Here is a 16,759-nt window from a genome sequence, read left to right on the forward strand (position 1 = left end):
ACAAGGCCCTGATTATTTCTAGAAAAGCATTCTGGAAATCTCTTGAGGAGGCACCATATAAATCAGGCCTTGATACATTTTCATATAGAGGGTGTTCTAGGTGAGATAAAGAATATAAAAATGTATGCCTGGGGTGAAGGGTAGAGGATGTAGTGGAAGGGCCAACAATAGCCTAGAGGGGCCGGCTAGGTAATGAGAACAGGCAAGAATATTCGACAGAAACATGGGTTAACAAGTTACTTTCTCCTTTGCTATAAACAATGTATAGCAACAATATTAGCACCTGCCAGATTAAGAGAGGTGGTGATTGCAGTAAAATACAGCAGCTCTTGCACATTGTTACCAAGCAGAAACTCAGGCCGGGTGGGGCCAGATAGTATTTTTCTTTTTTGTAGATAGGTTTTACTCGGCTGCTGGGGCTGGAGTGCAGTGATCATTCTAGCTCACTGCAGACTCGACCACCTGGACTCAAGTGATCCTCTTGCCCCAGCCTCCCAAGTAGCTAGGACTACAGGTATGTGCCACCACAGCCAGCTTTTTTTTTTTTTTGAGACGGAGTCTCGCTCTGTCGCCCAGGCTGGAGTGCAGTGGCCAGATCTCAGCTCACTGCAAGCTCCGCCTCCCGGGTTCACGCCATTCTCCTGCCTCAGCCTCCCGAGTAGTTGGGACTACAGGCGCCCGCCACCGCGCCCGGCTAGTTTTCTGTATTTTTTAGTAGAGACGGGGTTTCACCGTGTTAGCCAGGATGTTCTCGATCTCCTGACCTCGTGATCCGCCCGTCTCGGCCTCCCAAAGTGCTGGGATTACAGGCTTGAGCCACCGCGCCCGGCCCACAGCCAGCTTTTAAATTTTTTTGTAGAGACAGGTCTCACTATGCTGCCCAGGCTGGTCTTGAGCTCCTGGCCTCAAGTGATCCTCCTGCCTTGGCCTCCCAAAGGGTTGGGATTACAGGCATGAGCCAAAGAGCTTGGCCTCTTTTTAAAAATGGATACTTCATGAGAGTCTTTTTCCAGACAGACATTTCTTGATTTTTTAAAAAAATGTTGGCCGGGCGCGGTGGCTCAAGCCTGTAATCCCAGCACTTTGGGAGGCTGAGACGGGCGGATCACGAGGTCGGGAGATCGAGACCATCCTGGCTAACACGGTGAAACCCCGTCTCTACTAAAAATACAAAAAATTAGCCGGGCATGGTGGCGGGCACCTGTAGTCCCAGCTACTCGGGAGGCTGAGGCAGGAGAATGGCATGAACCCGGGCGGCGGAGCTTGCAGTGAGCCGAGATCGCGCCACTGCACTCCAGCCTGGGCGACAGAGCGAGACTCTGTCTCAAAAAAAAAGAAAAAAAAAGTTGGCAACTAATTCAAACTTAAACACTCTGCCAAGCAAAACCTTCCTGTGGGTTCAATAAGCTTTCTGGCTGCTTGTCTGTCATCTATGTTTTAGGAATTGATCTAAACTGAAGGGAGGAGTCTGTGAATTACTTGATCTTAAGAGGTTCAGGCCAGGCACGATGGCTCATGCCTGTAATCCCAGCACTTTGGCGGAGGCAGGCAGATCACCTGAGATCAGGAGTTCAAGACCAGCCTGGCCAACGTGGTGAAACCGTCTCTACTAAAAATACAAAAATTAGCTGGGCGTGGTGGTGGGCGCCTGTAATCCCAGCTACTTGGGAGGCTGAGGCAGGAGAATCACTTGAACCCGGGAGGCAGAGGTTGCAGTGAACCGAGGTCACGCCATTGCACTCCAGCCTGGATGCCAAGAATAAAAACCTCCGTTTCAAAAAAAAAAGGGTTCAAAGGGCTGTAGAGTAGTGCTGATGACAGTAAGTCAAAATCATTTAGAGAAACTCTAGAAAATGCAAACTGAACTACAGTGACAGCCACAGATCAGTGGTTGCTGGAGGTGGGGCAGAAAGGAGGGATTCTCAAGCAGGAAGCTTATGGCTTATGAAGATCATAGATATATTCACTATCTTGTGGTTGTTTTATGGGTGCATATGTGTTTCAATTTATCAAAGTGTACATACTTTAAATATGTACAATTTATTGTGTCAATTATATTTCAATAAAGCCGATGAAAAAAACTTTACAGCAGGTACAGGTTGGTACAACTCTTATTTCCACTGTTAAGCTACAAGTTTAAACACCTCCTTATTCTCTTCCCCCAAATCCAGTCTAGGGTCACTCCAAACCAAAGACAATTTAGAACTTTGCAACAGGTTTTTATTTTTGCTTTATATCTATTACAGTGTTTGAAACCTAAAGAAATACATTTTCTCTTCAAATTTGGATGTGTATATAAATAACATTTGTCTGGACTCAGCACACTCAATGCCATGGTTTCTTGGCCTACGTATGCTCTGAAATCAAGCTGTGTCTGTCTACCCAGGGGCCCTGAGAACATGGAAAATAGAGTTTATAGTTATTAGGAAAATAAAAGCAAATGAATTTGCAAAGAAAAACCAGTGAGAAGGATTAGATTCATCTTCCAAGGGTCCATAGCTGGTAACTCAAGCCATTCTTGGGGGATATCCAGTCTCTTGAGTGGCTGGGACTCCATTACCCACTTCCCTTCTTTAATAGGTCAAAGGCAATTCCCACAAAAGCTGGCTAAAAAAGCCGACACCCAGCTTCAGAGTCTGAGGGTTCATGAAGATGTGGACTTTTTTTTTTTTTTTGAGACAGAGTCTCACCCTGTCACCCAGGCTGACGCAATCTTGGCTCACTGCAACCTCTGCCTCCTGGGTTCAAGATTCTCCTGCCTCAGCCTCCCGCGTAGCTGGGATCACAGGTGCCCACCATCACACCCGGCTTTTTTTTTTTTTTTAAGTGGGGACGGGGTTTCACTATGTTGGCCAGGCTGGTTTTGAACTCCTGACCTCAAGTGATCCTCCTGCCTTGGCCTCCCAAAGTGCTAGGATTACAGGCATGAGCCACCGTGCCCAGCTGAAGATGTGGATTTTTTTTTTTTTTTTTTGAGACGGAGTCTCGCACTGTCACCCGAGCTGAAGTGCAGTTGCATAATCTTGGCTCACTGCAACCTCCCCCTTCTGGGTTCAAGTGATTCTCCTGCCTCAGCCTCCCAAGTAGCTGGGATTACAGGCGTCTGCCACCACGCCCAGCTAATTTTTTGTATTTTTAGTAGAGACGAGGTTTCACTATGTTGCCAGGCTGGTCTCAAACTCCTGACCTTGTGATCCGCCCACCTCGGCCTCCCAAAGTGCTGGGATTACAGGCGTGTGCCATCATGCCCGGCCAGATGTGGACTCTTTAAGGACATGCTCTGAGTCAGAGGTAGGGTCTCTGAGAGCTTACTTCCTTCAATGCCCCCCAGGACATGGCATATATAATAGTTACAAGAGAACAGGGCTGGGGTTCAGCAGCAGGGTTTAGGTATGAGCTTATGTGGACATCAGAAGTCAGGCTGGCCCAGGAGCAGCCAGGCAGGCCACTGAAGATATGCTACATAAACCTTTTCCCATGGTGTTCTGGGCCTAACATGTAATGGTGCCTCTTCTAACTCTCACAGCCAGCTTAGGTTCTGCACGTAGCCCAGACCTGAAGCAAAGTGCCCTTGCAGAGAAAAAAATAACAGCTTGAATTCACAGATTTGGTTGGTCTTGACCTCAAATTCTTCCTTTGCCACAGTCTAAATCAGGGTATGAGGCTAGAGGACAGATAATGAGAGACTGAATCATTTATGAAGCCCTTGGCCAAAGAGCAGCTAGTGCCCACTACATGGACCCCAGTAGGGCCAAATTCTCAACTTGTTGGCTTACCAAAAGAATGAAAAAGCTCAAACAGAAAACATACTGGACAAGGTTGGTCTAGAACATGCAATCTTAAATGGCTATGGAAGAAATTTATTCTAAGCAATATCTCAGTCTCACACTCACTAAAGAGTAGTTCTATCAGGGAGATGTTTACCATGGTTTAGTGCACCGAGCTCTCCACCGCTCCCCAGGCTGCCAGGGAGGCAGAGAGGTACATACATTCCTAATGCCCCAGCCAGCCTGTTCTCCCTACTGGGTCCCTGGATTACCTGCAAGGACCTGGGGAAATTCGCTCCCTGTCTTCAGCTGAGAGTCTGGAATCTGAACCCTAGATGAATCCCCTGAAGAATGCTCAAGATGATGGATACCAAGCTGAGTGAGTCTAGGGGAGAAGAGAGGCCTGAACAAAAGAGCTGGGGCCTTCAAAGAGGTGTATGGGAGGTGAGGTTAGTAGTGTCAGGCTTTCCTATCCTTTCCTTCTAGTTTGCTTGAAACAAGTACAACTTTAGGGTATGGGGGGAAGGCGGGTAGACATGAAAAAATGGAAATACAGTTCATTCTGCTAGACAGTTTTCATTTTAAACTGGTTTGGCTTGAGAAAAATAGAAAGTCTGTGCCTGAGAACCTTCTTTTCCTCTCCCTTATTTAAGTACAATAGCAGCTATAATCTGTGCAGCTCGGCTCCAAAAAACATGGCTCCTGGAAGATGGCTTTCATGGCAGAGAGTTGATGGGGTAGATTAATGGGCTCTAGGTAAGGAGGAACACCAAGGGTGTTTGAAAACTGAGGTCAACACCTGCTCCCTGGGGGTGCCATTTGTGTTCCCTGACCCATGTAACAAGACTGGCCAGCAGTGGGTGGAATCCATGTGGTTCTATCAGAAGGTTGCAGCCAACACCAAGGCCAGGCAGTCACTGGGGTCAGCTGGCATCTGAAGGCAGGCTTCTAAGACCAGAGACCCTGTTAGTACTAAAGATGATGATTTGGGAGTGGGATGCCTGGAGCGGCTGGCACTGTTCAAAAAAGTATTTGAACATATTAGTCAAGAAAAGGGCTCCTTGTCCCTCCTAATCCATATCTAGATACCCCTAACCAGAGATCTTAAAAAGGATAGACCAGCCATATGCCAACATGCCAGGATTCCAAAAGCATGCCTCAACTAATTAGGGTATTCCCTACAGCAGACTGGGGTAGGGGGGCTCCATCCTGGCAATAACCAGAGAGCCTTAGCTAGCTTAGGCCAGGGTCTGGAATCTAGATGGAGACTGCCCACAAACAGTGGCTCTCAAGCCTGGGCTAAATAAATAATATTTTGCTTCATTACATGGCCAAAGGAAAGGGGGAGATAGAAAAGATGGTATTACTGACTCTGTGGGCTGGAAGAACTTCACCTGTTGGTTGAAAGCGTTGATTAAAGGAAGATAACAGCAAAACCTGGTCTGGAGAAGACATAAATGAAAACTCCTAGAGGCCACTTTTCTCTGATGAGAAATCTAGCCTCACACTCTGCCCCCAGTAGACTTTAGCCTTTGGAGCTCTTAGGGAAAACTGGCTTTAAGCAGCAACCAGATAACCAAAAAAATTTTCCATCTGGTACAGGACCGGGAGCTGAAGCCAAAGCAGATTTTGGAGGAACAGCTGGGCAAGCAGGATGTGTATGTCTTACACTAAGAATCTGGTCCCAATATCAGGGACTTAACTGTTACTTGAGATGTACAAAGTAGATCCTACTAAATTGCCCTTTGGATGAGAACAATGGGAGGAGGTTGGGTGGGGGAGGGCTTTTTTTTTTTTTCAACTGTAAGAGAATGGTTTTGTAATGGAGGTAGCAGGCCAAGTGAAAAAACGATTCTGCCCCCTGCCTTCCTGGGAGATTGGGAGTTGGCAGCCATCATTCCCAAGCTGATGAGTGGCATCTGACTCACCAAGGTGGTACAACATGGGTGTGATTTTTCAGGGACAATTGCCAGCCCTAAACCATCCTCCTCAGAAAATGGCTTTGAAGTGGGACCGCAGCACTAGGAGAGGGAAAATTCAAGACCAATGGCCAGCAATAAGTACCTGAACTTTAGGTCTATAAGCAGAAGGGCGTGGATTTCACCTGAGCCAGGAGATGTGTAGCAATAGAAGCAAGAATGGCATTGTTTCAGAGGAAGGAAAAGCAGAGCTTGGAGCTGGATGCCTCTTGACTAACCATAGTGGGGAGGTTGGGGTGGGGCGGACTGTGCCTTCAGCTCCACAGCTGGTCTACACCAACTTCCTCTACTCCCATCCAAACAGGTGGGCTTTACTATCACATGTAATCCAGCCAGAGGCACAGGCAAGCCACTGAGGCAATGCACTACTGTAATTCAAACAGAAAGAAAAGGCATCTGGATTATAATCGTCACAAGGAAGGGAAAACCTAAACCAGGAACAAGGATCCCAAACAGGGAAGATAAGCAATAGCTCTTAAGAAAAAAAAAAAAAAAGCAGGCTACTAAGTTTCAGTGATAATAGATAATAGGAGAGGCAGCCATGGGTGATTGGTTATGTGGACAATGGCCACTGAGATTGAATTTGACAAGGCAAACTGCTTCTAAGTTTCCTGGTACAAGCAGGATGTTCAGCAGTAAGGACAGAGTAGCAGACTTCACTAGGCCCTGAGGCCATCCTTGCTCCCTTCAGGTCCTGGGACAATCAGGCCACGCTGACCTGCTTTATGAAGGTTCCAGAGTTGAAGGTTGGTCCCAGGTGGTGGTCCAGAATCCAAGCAGAGAGGAAAAGGACCAAGCTCAGGCCTCCTGAGCGAGGAAGCATCCACATCTCTTTTTGGTCTTCCTCACAGTATCCTACTTACAGAAATGACAGAGAGTTCTTCCTCTTGAGACCAATTAAGATTGACCTACCTAATATATAGAATATAAAAAAATACAGAACTTTTTGACATTCTCTCCTTTAGAAGTAAAATATACATGATCCAACTATGGAAGAGGAAGAAGAAGAAAAGGCCAAAGGCAGGGATCCCTGACTATCCCAATACATGACACTCTCACTCCAACCTCCTCTGCAGCTTACAGGTCACCAGAGCAGGGACTTTCTCCTCAGGAGACAGGAAGGACCACAGCCCCCTATCTCAAGCTTAGGAGAAAATACAGCCACCTCAGAGGTTCTCTAAACCCCGAGTGGGAATTTTCAAGTAAACAAATGAAGTTGGGTCGCACCATTTGGAAGGTGAGTAGGAAATATGGGATCAGTAGCTATACGTGGGAAGCCCCATGTGAAGGCCTGTGCTCCTCCCCTGCACTCCCACTGGTGTACTTGAGACACTCCAGGAGAGTGAGGAGGATCTCCCAAACTAAAGAGGTCTGGGCAAAGAGTCAGAGGGAAGGAGGGACCTTTGTTTCATGGTAGCCTCCCCATCAGCCTAGTCTAGTCCCAGGCAATGCAGGCAGCTGGGTTTATTAAAACCAGGAACTCGTGGCTCTTGGGAAGAGCAATCTTAATACAAGAAAAATGTGCAAAAGAAAAAATTAAATAACTCAATCCAAGCGTACAAGATTAATATTCTGTCAGAGCAAGAACACTTTGTTTTGGGTTTCTCCCTTCCCCTCCCACCTCCCACCTCTGGAATACACCGTCTGCTCAAGTACCCAAGATAAGAGTTACACAGATCAGGGCAGAGGACTGGGAAGAATGAAAAAAGATAAAGGGAAGGAAGTCACCACTGAAGAAAAAAAGAAAAAAGATAAAAATAAAAAAAGGTGCAAATTGATTACCTTAGTCCTCCTTTGTCTACCCCTGGGCTCCTGGGTTAAAGACATGTGTGCAGCCAAAATATAGTGTAAGGAAGAAAAACCCAACACGTCCCCTTCTTGTCACAAAACCCAAAGGTGAGCCTCAGATGGTTCTGTCTGTCCAGAGGGTGCTCCCTCCAGGGAAGGGGGTGGAGCAGGTCAAGAGCACAGTCTCCAGGGCAGCAGAGGTGTGTGGTGGCTGATGGTGGGGACACTGGTTTCCCGCCCACCAGGGGCTGCTCTTCCGCTGGCTGGTGGTGCTTCCCATCCCCTCCCCTCCCCGGAGGCAGATATTATAGCTGGAAGCCCTCCATGGGGGCCTCAGGCTGCTGGAAGATGAACTGCTGTTGCGTTTCATCCACTTGGGGAGCCAGGCTGCTATCATCGTCTTCTACACCAAAGTAGTGCTCAATGAGGTCGAAGGCCTTCTGGTAGATTTCTTGGTTCTCATGGCTCTGGAGAAACTCAATTTTATCCAAGCCTACAATAGTAAGGAAGGAAGGAGAGGGAAGTGTGAGTGCTTTTCTATGGGCAGGTGAAACATTTACCTATTTTTCCTTCCATGAGGTATGTTAGTGCTTACAAACACAAGTTCATATGATCAGATCACTCTTGGACCTGAAAGAGGAGAGTTAAGATTTCTTCTCAAAACTACAGAATCCCAAAGGAAAGAGACCAAAATGTCAGTTACAGAGATTCTAGTCCTGATTCTGCTTTAAACTAGGTACATGACCTGGGCAAATCATCAGCCTCTCAGGGATGAGTGATGAGTCAATCCAGCACTCTTATAGGTGCAACCTATCAGAAAGAGAACTTATCTATCGCTCCTTAGAAGGAGAAGAAACTGGTGGGAGACAACTCTGAACTCAAAAGATGAGCCAAGTCCAAATCCTAACTGTACCCCAGCTATTCAGTTCATCCCCGTTATACTCATGGTAACATCTGAAACCCTGTGATGGTTAAACTTGGCTAGGGCAGGAGCTCTTAACTGTTCTGGAGACACAGACGTCAGTCTCATGGAAGCTATGGATGCTCCCCAACCCACACTCTGCCACCACCAACATATGTATACCACGTTGGAGGCCTAGTCTCAGGTTCTGACCTAGATTGAGGAGAGGGCACATACCATAGGCTTCCTCTATGAGGCCACAATAGGGATTGACCCCTGAGCCACTGCGCTTGCCCTCTTGCTCTCCAAGTCGCAGGATGTTCTCCAGTCCATTGAGGGCCACTTGCACAATCTTCGAATCCATTACAGTCAGCAAGTCACATAGGGGTTTGATGCAGCCCAGTGAGACCAGGTACCTAGGGGCCAGAGACCAGGCAAGTTCTAAACTAGTACAGGACAAATGAAGTGCTGGGCAGGTACTCTGCACTCTCACCAACTCACTCTTACTATTTTTTTATTTTTAAGAATTGTGCTGTGCAACACCTCATTCCACACCAGAGAATGAGAGTCTTCCCCAACTAAGTCTTTTTTTTTTTTTGAGACGGTCTTGCTCTGTCACCCAGGCTGGGGTGCAGTGGTGCGATCCCAGCGCACTACAGCATCAAACTCGTGGGCTCAAGTGATCCTCCTGCCTCAGCCTCCCAAACAGCTGTGACTACAGGTGTGTGCCATCATTCTCAGCTAATTTTATTTTTTATTTTTTGTAGAGACAAAGTCTCATTATGTTGCCCAGGCTGGTCTCAAATTGCTGGTCTCAAGTGATCCTCCCACCTTAGCCTCCCAAAGTGCTGGGATTATAGGTGTGAGCCACTGCTCTTACTGAGCCGTGATAACTGCTTATCCTTTCTCTATCTCTCTACCTTCCTGTTGATATTGGTCTAGTTCATTTCACATGTGGATGCTACCAAACATTCCTCCTCCTTGCCTCTAATGTCTCCTCAGCTGCAACATTACCCCTCTGAACATATCACTTCCCTGCTTAAAATTTTTCACAGGCTCCCTATTTCCCTGAATTCCAAATTCTGTGGCACAACAATACCATAATACCACAAGCCAAGCCCAGCCTGGATGCCCTGCAATCTGGCTCCCAGTTCTTTTCTAGCTCTGCCTCCCATTATTCCCTTCCAAGGACAATACATTCTAGTCACACTTGTAAAGGTCTCCAGGTTTCTGATTCTTGTACCTTTATTTATGCTTTTCCCTAAGAGGCCTTTTATAATCCCATATTTATCCTTCAAAGCTTAACTCAACAGCTATCTCTTTTCTCCTAAGGCTTTACATATACTGACTATGCTCCCCTTAACAGGCAACAGGTGAAGGGCAAGACACCTATCTATTCCCACCACTTCCCACTAATGTTCAGATAATGGAAACTAAAATAAAAGAGTACACAGGCCTGGTGCTTCATGCTTGTAATCTCAGCACTTTGGGAAGCCGAAGTGGGAGCATCACCTGAGGTCAGGAGTTCAAAACCAGTCTGCTAACATGGTGAAACCCCGTTTCTACTAAAAATACAAATAATTGGCTGGGTGTGGTGGCACACGCCTGTAATCCCAGCTACTCAGGAGGCTAAAGCAGAAGAATCGCTTGAACCCGGGAAGCAGAGGTTGCGGTCTCAAAAAGAGTACACATACACAAAATAGCTTTCTATTAGCTTCTTTCAAGTCTCATACCCCAAATTAATTTCCCAAAGAAGTTGCTTTTTTGTTTGAGAGAGGACCTTGCTCTGTGGCAAACGCTGGAGTATAGTGGCATCATCACAGCTTATTACAGCTGTGACCTCCTGGGCTCAGGTGATCCTCCTGCTTCAGCCTACTGAGTAGCTGCGGCCATAGGCACACACCACTACAACCTGCTAATTTTTACATTTTTGTATACATGAGGTGTCCCTATGTTGCCCAGGCTAGTCTTGAACTCCTGGGTTTAAAGGATCCTCCTGCTTCAGCTTCCCAAGGTGCTGGGATAACAGACATGAGACATCACACCAGCTTGCTTGTTGGTTTTTTTTTTTGGACACACTCTGGCTCTGTCACTCAGGCTGGAGTGCAGTGGTACAATCACAGTTCACTGCAGCCTTGACCTTCCAGGCTCAAACCATCCTCCCATCTCAGCTGGGACTACAGGCACATGCCACCATGCCCAGCTAATTTTTGTATCTTTTGTAGAGATAGAGTCTTCTTATGTTGGCCAGGCTGAAGAAACTGTTTTGAGTGAGCCACAGCACGGTTCCCCTTCATTTGTAGAAATAATTGAGAACTACATAGATTTCAGTTCTCTGTTGGATAGGAAAAGGTAGAGAAAAGATGGATATCCATGTCATGTTTCTCTTCTCCAGAAGGGAAAACTGGTAAATTGCTACAGTGTCACTAGAATCTCCAATAGATTCCCACATGGCTTACATGGAATCTATTCCAGATTCTAGTGACACTGTAGCAGTTTACCAGTAAAATTCTATTACATCGAGACTAGGGGGCAGACCTGTCTGAGCAAGAGCAGTTTATAGGTCACCTATAAACCAGGAGCAAACAGGGAGAGCATCCATATCATTCAAGACAATTGGAAAGGAATGTAATACCTGATCTGCTCAGGGGTTCCTCCTGATGTGGCATTGGTGATGGCCCAGGCTGCCTCTTTCCTTGTACGAAACTCTGCTTTCTGAAGGATTTCGATCAACACAGGGAAGATATTTGCATCTATAACAGCCTGAGAGAGGATTGAGGGGAGGCAGATGGAAAGAAAAAGTCATTTCAGGATGATAAATAAATCTAGTCCCCAAATCAGCTAAGACTTAGTCATCTTCCCCATTCTGGGAGTTTTCTTTTGTTCTTCCTATATAGGTGACAGGCTACTACAGAAGAACCCAGTTTTGGTTACACAGCTTCTTTGACCAATAGTACACGTTGATTCCAATTTCTTTCTTTTTTTTTTTTTTCTGAGACAGAGTCTCGCTCTGTCGCCCAGGCTGGAGTGCAGTGGCGTGATCTCGGCTCACTGCAAGCTCCGCCTCCCGGGTTCACGCCATTCTCCCGCCTCAGCCTCCCAAGTAGCTGAGACTACAGGCGCCCGCCACTACGCCCGGCTAGTTTTTTGTATTTTTAGTAGAGACGGGGTTTCACCATGTTAGCCAGGATAGTCTCGATCTCCTGACCTCGTGATCCACCCGCCTCGGCCTCCCAAAGTGCTGAGATTACAGGCTTGAGCCACCGCGCCCGGCCTTTTTTTGTATTTTCAGAGACAGGGTTTCACCATGTTAGCCAGGATGGTCTCGATCTCCCGACCTCATGATCCGCCCACCTCGGCCTCCCAAAGTGCTGGGATTACAAGCATGAGCCACTGTACCTGGCCCCTCTTTTTTTTTTTTTTTTTTTTGGAGACAGAGTCTCGCTCTGTTGCCCAGGCTAGAGTACAGTGGCGAGATCTCAGCTCACTGCAATTTTTGCCTCCCGGGTTCAAGCGATTCTTCTGCCTCAGCCTCCCGAATAGCTGAGATTACAGGTGCCCGCCACCACACCCATCTAATTTTTGTATTTTTAGTAGAGATGTGATTTCACCATGTTGGCCAGGCTGGTCTCAAACTCCTGACCTCACGATCCGTCCGCCTCAGCCTCCCAAAGTGCTGGGACTACAGGCATGAGCCAACGTGCCTGGCCAATTGACTCCAATTTTTAAAGGGAAACAAATTCTTTCTTCTGAAAGCAAATATTCCAGCAACCTCCCATGTTCCTATGACTTCCCATGCCCCTTGACTTCCCTGCCTATTTTACCTGTATTTGAGCCCTGTTGCCAGCAGTAATATTTGAAATAGTCCAGCAAGCTTCCTTTCGGATTGACTCCTTGGGACTGCTCAACAAGTGGAGAAGGCAAGGTAGGGCTGAACAGTTAAGAATGACCTAGAACACCAAAAGCATAGGAAACAAAAGAAAAATTAGATAAACTGTTTTTAATTTTTTTAAATGTTTTTCTTTCCTTTTTTTTTTTTTGAGACACAGTCTTGCTCTGACGCCCAGGCTGGAGTGCAGTGGCACAATCTCGGCTCACTGCAACCTCCGCCTCCCAGGTTCAAGCGATTCTCCAGCCTTAGCCTCCCGAGATGCTGGGATTACAGACACCCACCACCATGCCCGACTAATTTTTGTATTTTTAGTAGAGATGGGGTTTCATCAAGTTGGCCAGGCTGGTCTCGAGCTCCTGACTTTAGGTGATCTGCCTGCCTCAGCCTCCCAAAGTGTTGGGATTACAGGCGTGAGTCACAGTGCCTGGCCTAATTTTTTTTCTTGAAACAGGGTCTCGCTCTGTTGCCTAGGCTGGAGTGCAGTGGCATGATCACAGCTTACTGCAGCCTTGACCTCCCAGTCTCAAGCAATCCTCCTACTTCAGCCTCTTGAGTAGTTGGGGACTCCTGAGTAGCAGGGTGCCACTGCACCCTGCTAATTAAAAAAATAAAATAAAATTTTTTTTGTAGAGACAGGGTCTTCCCATGTTGTAGGGCTGGTCTCAAACTTCTGGGCTCAAGTGATCCTCCCGCCTCAGCCTCCCAAAGTGCTGGAATTACAGGCGTGAGCCACCGCACCTGGCCCAGGTAAACTGGACTTAATCAAAATGAAAAACTTTTGTGCATCAAGACATTGGAGTAAGCTGGGCACAGTGGTATGCTCCTGCAGTCCCAGCTACTCAGGAGGCTGAGGCAGTAGGATCACCTCAGCACAAGAGTTCAAGGCCAGCCGGGGCAACACAGTGATACCCTCTAAAAAAAATTTTTAAAAAGAAAAGAAAGTGGGTCTGGGCGAGGTGGCTTCATGCCTGTAATCCCACCACTTTGAGAAGCCAAGGTGGGAGGATTGCTTAAGTCCAGTAGTTCAAGACCAGCCTGGGCAACATGGTAAAACCCTGTCTCTCCAAAAAAACCAATTCAAAAAATTAGCTAGGCGTGATGGTGCATGCCTGTAGTACCAGCTACTTGGGAGGCTGAGGTGGAAGGATTGCTTTGAGCTCAGGAGGCAGAGGTTGTAGTGAGCCGAGATGGCAACATTGCACTCTAGCCTGGGTGACAAAGAGAGACTCTGTCTCAATTTTTAAAAATTAAATAAATTAAAAAGTTTTTTTTTAAAGACACCAGAGTTACAAGATAAAACCACAGAACAAGAGAAAATATTTGCGAAACATGTATCTGATAAGAGATTAATATCTAGAACATATGAAGAACTCCCAAAATTGAACAACCAGAAAACTCAACAACCCAATTAAAACATGAGCAAAGGACTTGAATAGACATGTGTCCAAAAAAAAAGAAACAACAAAAAACAAAAAAACACAGATGGCCAATAAGCATATGAAAAGATGCTCAACATTACTAATCATTAGAAAAATGCAAATAAAAACCACAATGAAATATCACTTCACACCCTTTAGGGTGGGTATTGTAAAAAAAAAAAAAAAGAAAGAAAGAAAAACGGAAAATAACCGTTGACAAGGCTGTGGGGAAGTTGGAACATGATGCATTGTTGGTGAGAATGTAAGATGGCATAGCAGCTGTGCAAAACAGTACGGTGGTCCCTCAAAAAAATTAAGCATAAAATTAGAACATGATCCAGCAATTCCATTATGGGTATATACCCAAAAGGACTGAAAACAGGGACTTGAACAAATATTTGTACACCAATGTTCATAGCAGCATTATTCACAATAGCCAAAAGGTGGAAACAACCCAAATGTCTACAGATGGATGAATGGATAAATAAAATATGGTATATACACATAGTGGAATATCATTCAGCCTTACAAAGGAGTTCTGATACATGCTATGACATGGATGAATCTTAAAGATACTAGGCTAAGTGAAATAAACCAGACAAGAAAGAATAAACACTGTATGATTCCACTTACATGAGGTACTTAGAGCACTCAAACTCACAGAGGCAGAAAATAGAATGGTGTTTACTAGGCACTGAGGGGAAGGGAGAATGGGGAGTTATTGTTTAATGTGTACAGAGTTTCAGTTTGAGATGATAAAAAAATTCTGTAGCTGGCTAGTGGTGATGACAGAGAAAAAATGTGAATGTACTTTATGCCAATGAAATGGTTAAAATGGTAAAATTTATGTTTTATTTTAAAGTACATGCATATACATATACAAAGTAACCCAGAAAATGAGTGTGTGGGTTTGAGTGTTTGAGTGAGACTACTCACCTGTAAAAAACCTGTCCAGAACCCCACAGAATTATGCCAGCTACTCAAAACCCAAAGAATACCCAAATCTCTAGCCTTTGAGCAGGCGAACCTTGTTTACTATGCCCTCACCAGAGGGGCTATTTACAAAAGATTAATCCAAGGTCCATGATATCCATGAGACCCTAAAGATCTAGTAAGTAGGGGTGGAGTTCCATAGCTTTCAGTATCTCAAAGGGACCATGACTCAAACTTAACTATCTCACAATGTCCCAGGTGGTAAGCCCAATTATTCCATTTAGTTTTCCTTTACCCATTAGATGATGATTTGTTCCCAATTTATGGAAGAAAAGAAGGAACCAAGTTTCCCGTGACTGCTAAGAGAGTGACAGAGCTGGAACTTTTCACTCAAGCCTACACTTTCTTTCTTAGACCATAGTGCCTCCCATCAGGACCACAGCCCTTTGCAGGAAAGGCTTTTGTCCACAGGCAGCTCTCCACAAGCTCTTCCATAGCTGGTCTAAGATCCTACACCCTCCTCTTTCTTACCTGGGTCTGGATGTCATCCCCAGTGACGATGTTACCCACGGCTCTCAGGGCAGGAGAAGCCACTTTGTAATCATTGTGCCTACAGAGGAGGGAGATCTGATCAGCAGAAGGCCAGCACACCATTTTCGGCCCTGCTGACTCTTATCTCTTTAGTCTGAGCCCAGAGAAGCTTAAGAGACCTATCCTCTTTTTTCTTTTATTTTTTTTTGAGACGGAGTCTTGCCCTGTCGCCCAGGCTGGAATGCAATGGAGTGATCTCAGCTCACTGCAACCTCCGCCTCCCAGGTTCAAACGATTCTCCTGCCTCAGCCTCCCGAGTAGCTGGGATTACAGGTGCCTGCCAGCACACCCAGCTAATTTTTGTATTTTTAGTAGACACAGGGTTTCACCATGTTGGTCAGGCTGGTCTCGAACTCCTGACCTCGTGATCCGCCCGCCTTGGCCTCCCAAAGTGCTGGGATTATAAGCGTGAGCCACCGTGCCTAGCCAGAACCTGTACCCCTTGTAAGACCACTCACATCAGCAGCTCTACCAATCTCCGGCAGACTCCGGAGTCTATGACTGCCTGGATCTTCTCATTGGGTCCATCAGACAGATAAGAAAGGGCCCAGCAAGCATCTGCCAGCAAGTCTGAGTCGCTGCTGAAGAGTAGGCGAGACAGTACAGGCAAACAAGGAGAGACCTGTGGGAAGCGGAGTGAGAAAGAGTCATAGGGGGACAAGACTATATCAGCTCTATCATGAACCCTAACACTGCAACCACCCCCGCTCTCAACACACACAAAGTAATTCCAGACCCTAGGGATCGTTACTACGTTAAACATTTAGATCTACCTTTTCACTTTACTATCCAGGCACACAAGATCATCTACTTCACTAACAATTGCTTCTTTCAGTTTCCCATGATTTGAGACTCCAGGGAGTATCCCAAAGACTTAAAAACTCCATATGAAGGAACCTGATGTCACTCGGGGTCTAGTAAGTAGCTCTCTCACCTTTGCAAACTCTGGGGGTGGGTTCTTCCCTCGGCAGAGATTTGACAGGGCCCAGACTGCATTCCGTGTCATTGTCAGTCGTGTGGACTTGGTAAGGAGTCTGAAGGAAACAGCAAAGCCAGATCCTGAGCACTAAGGCCTTGGCATAGGGCTGTTGCCAATGAACCCAGAGACAAATCCAATCAGACTTCTCAGACTCTAGCAGCCTGTTTCTTCCTACTCATAGACCTAAGTTAATAGAGCTGGTATTAGTCAGAAGGCCAACCTCTATACAGAGTATTCATTTCAGGACCAGCTGTAGCTAGTTAATACCATAGATAATAGGGACAAAACAGAGGGCTAGATCTCGAGTAAGCCTATAAAGCTTCTAAGGTAGGATATATCGTGCCCATAACCCTGGCCACAAGTCCAGGACAAGGAATGGTATTCCCTGAAAATAAAAGCTAAAAGTCTAAGAAATAAAAGCTATAGGTATACTGTGAGAGTTTTAGCCACACAGTATGGAATAATTTTCTGTGAAGGGTCCAAGAAAGTGATAGTGGTAGGCTATGGGACT

The 16,759-nt window shown here is 46.1% G+C and overlaps 1 protein-coding gene across 8 annotated transcripts in view; it reads right to left on the reverse strand.

The window, feature by feature from the left end:
- Positions 1–2,198: 2,198 nt before the first annotated feature.
- The window catches only part of KPNA6 (karyopherin subunit alpha 6), a 68,359-nt gene continuing 53,798 nt past the window's right edge, over positions 2,199–16,759 (reverse strand). For all 8 annotated transcript variants that reach the window (XM_074013411.1, XM_005544119.4, XM_065525660.1 and 5 more), the window contains 7 exons: positions 16,204–16,303; positions 15,728–15,891; positions 15,210–15,288; positions 12,260–12,385; positions 11,071–11,198; positions 8,673–8,851; positions 2,199–8,027 (listed from right to left, as the gene is read on the reverse strand). In XM_074013411.1, the coding sequence (XP_073869512.1) occupies positions 7,840–8,027; positions 8,673–8,851; positions 11,071–11,198; positions 12,260–12,385; positions 15,210–15,288; positions 15,728–15,891; positions 16,204–16,303 (964 nt within the window). In that variant the 3' untranslated portion in view covers positions 2,199–7,839. The remainder of the gene's footprint in view (positions 8,028–8,672; positions 8,852–11,070; positions 11,199–12,259; positions 12,386–15,209; positions 15,289–15,727; positions 15,892–16,203; positions 16,304–16,759) is intronic.

This window comes from Macaca fascicularis, chromosome 1, assembly GCF_037993035.2.
Source record: "Macaca fascicularis isolate 582-1 chromosome 1, T2T-MFA8v1.1".
NCBI classification, from domain to species: Eukaryota; Metazoa; Chordata; class Mammalia; order Primates; family Cercopithecidae; genus Macaca; species Macaca fascicularis.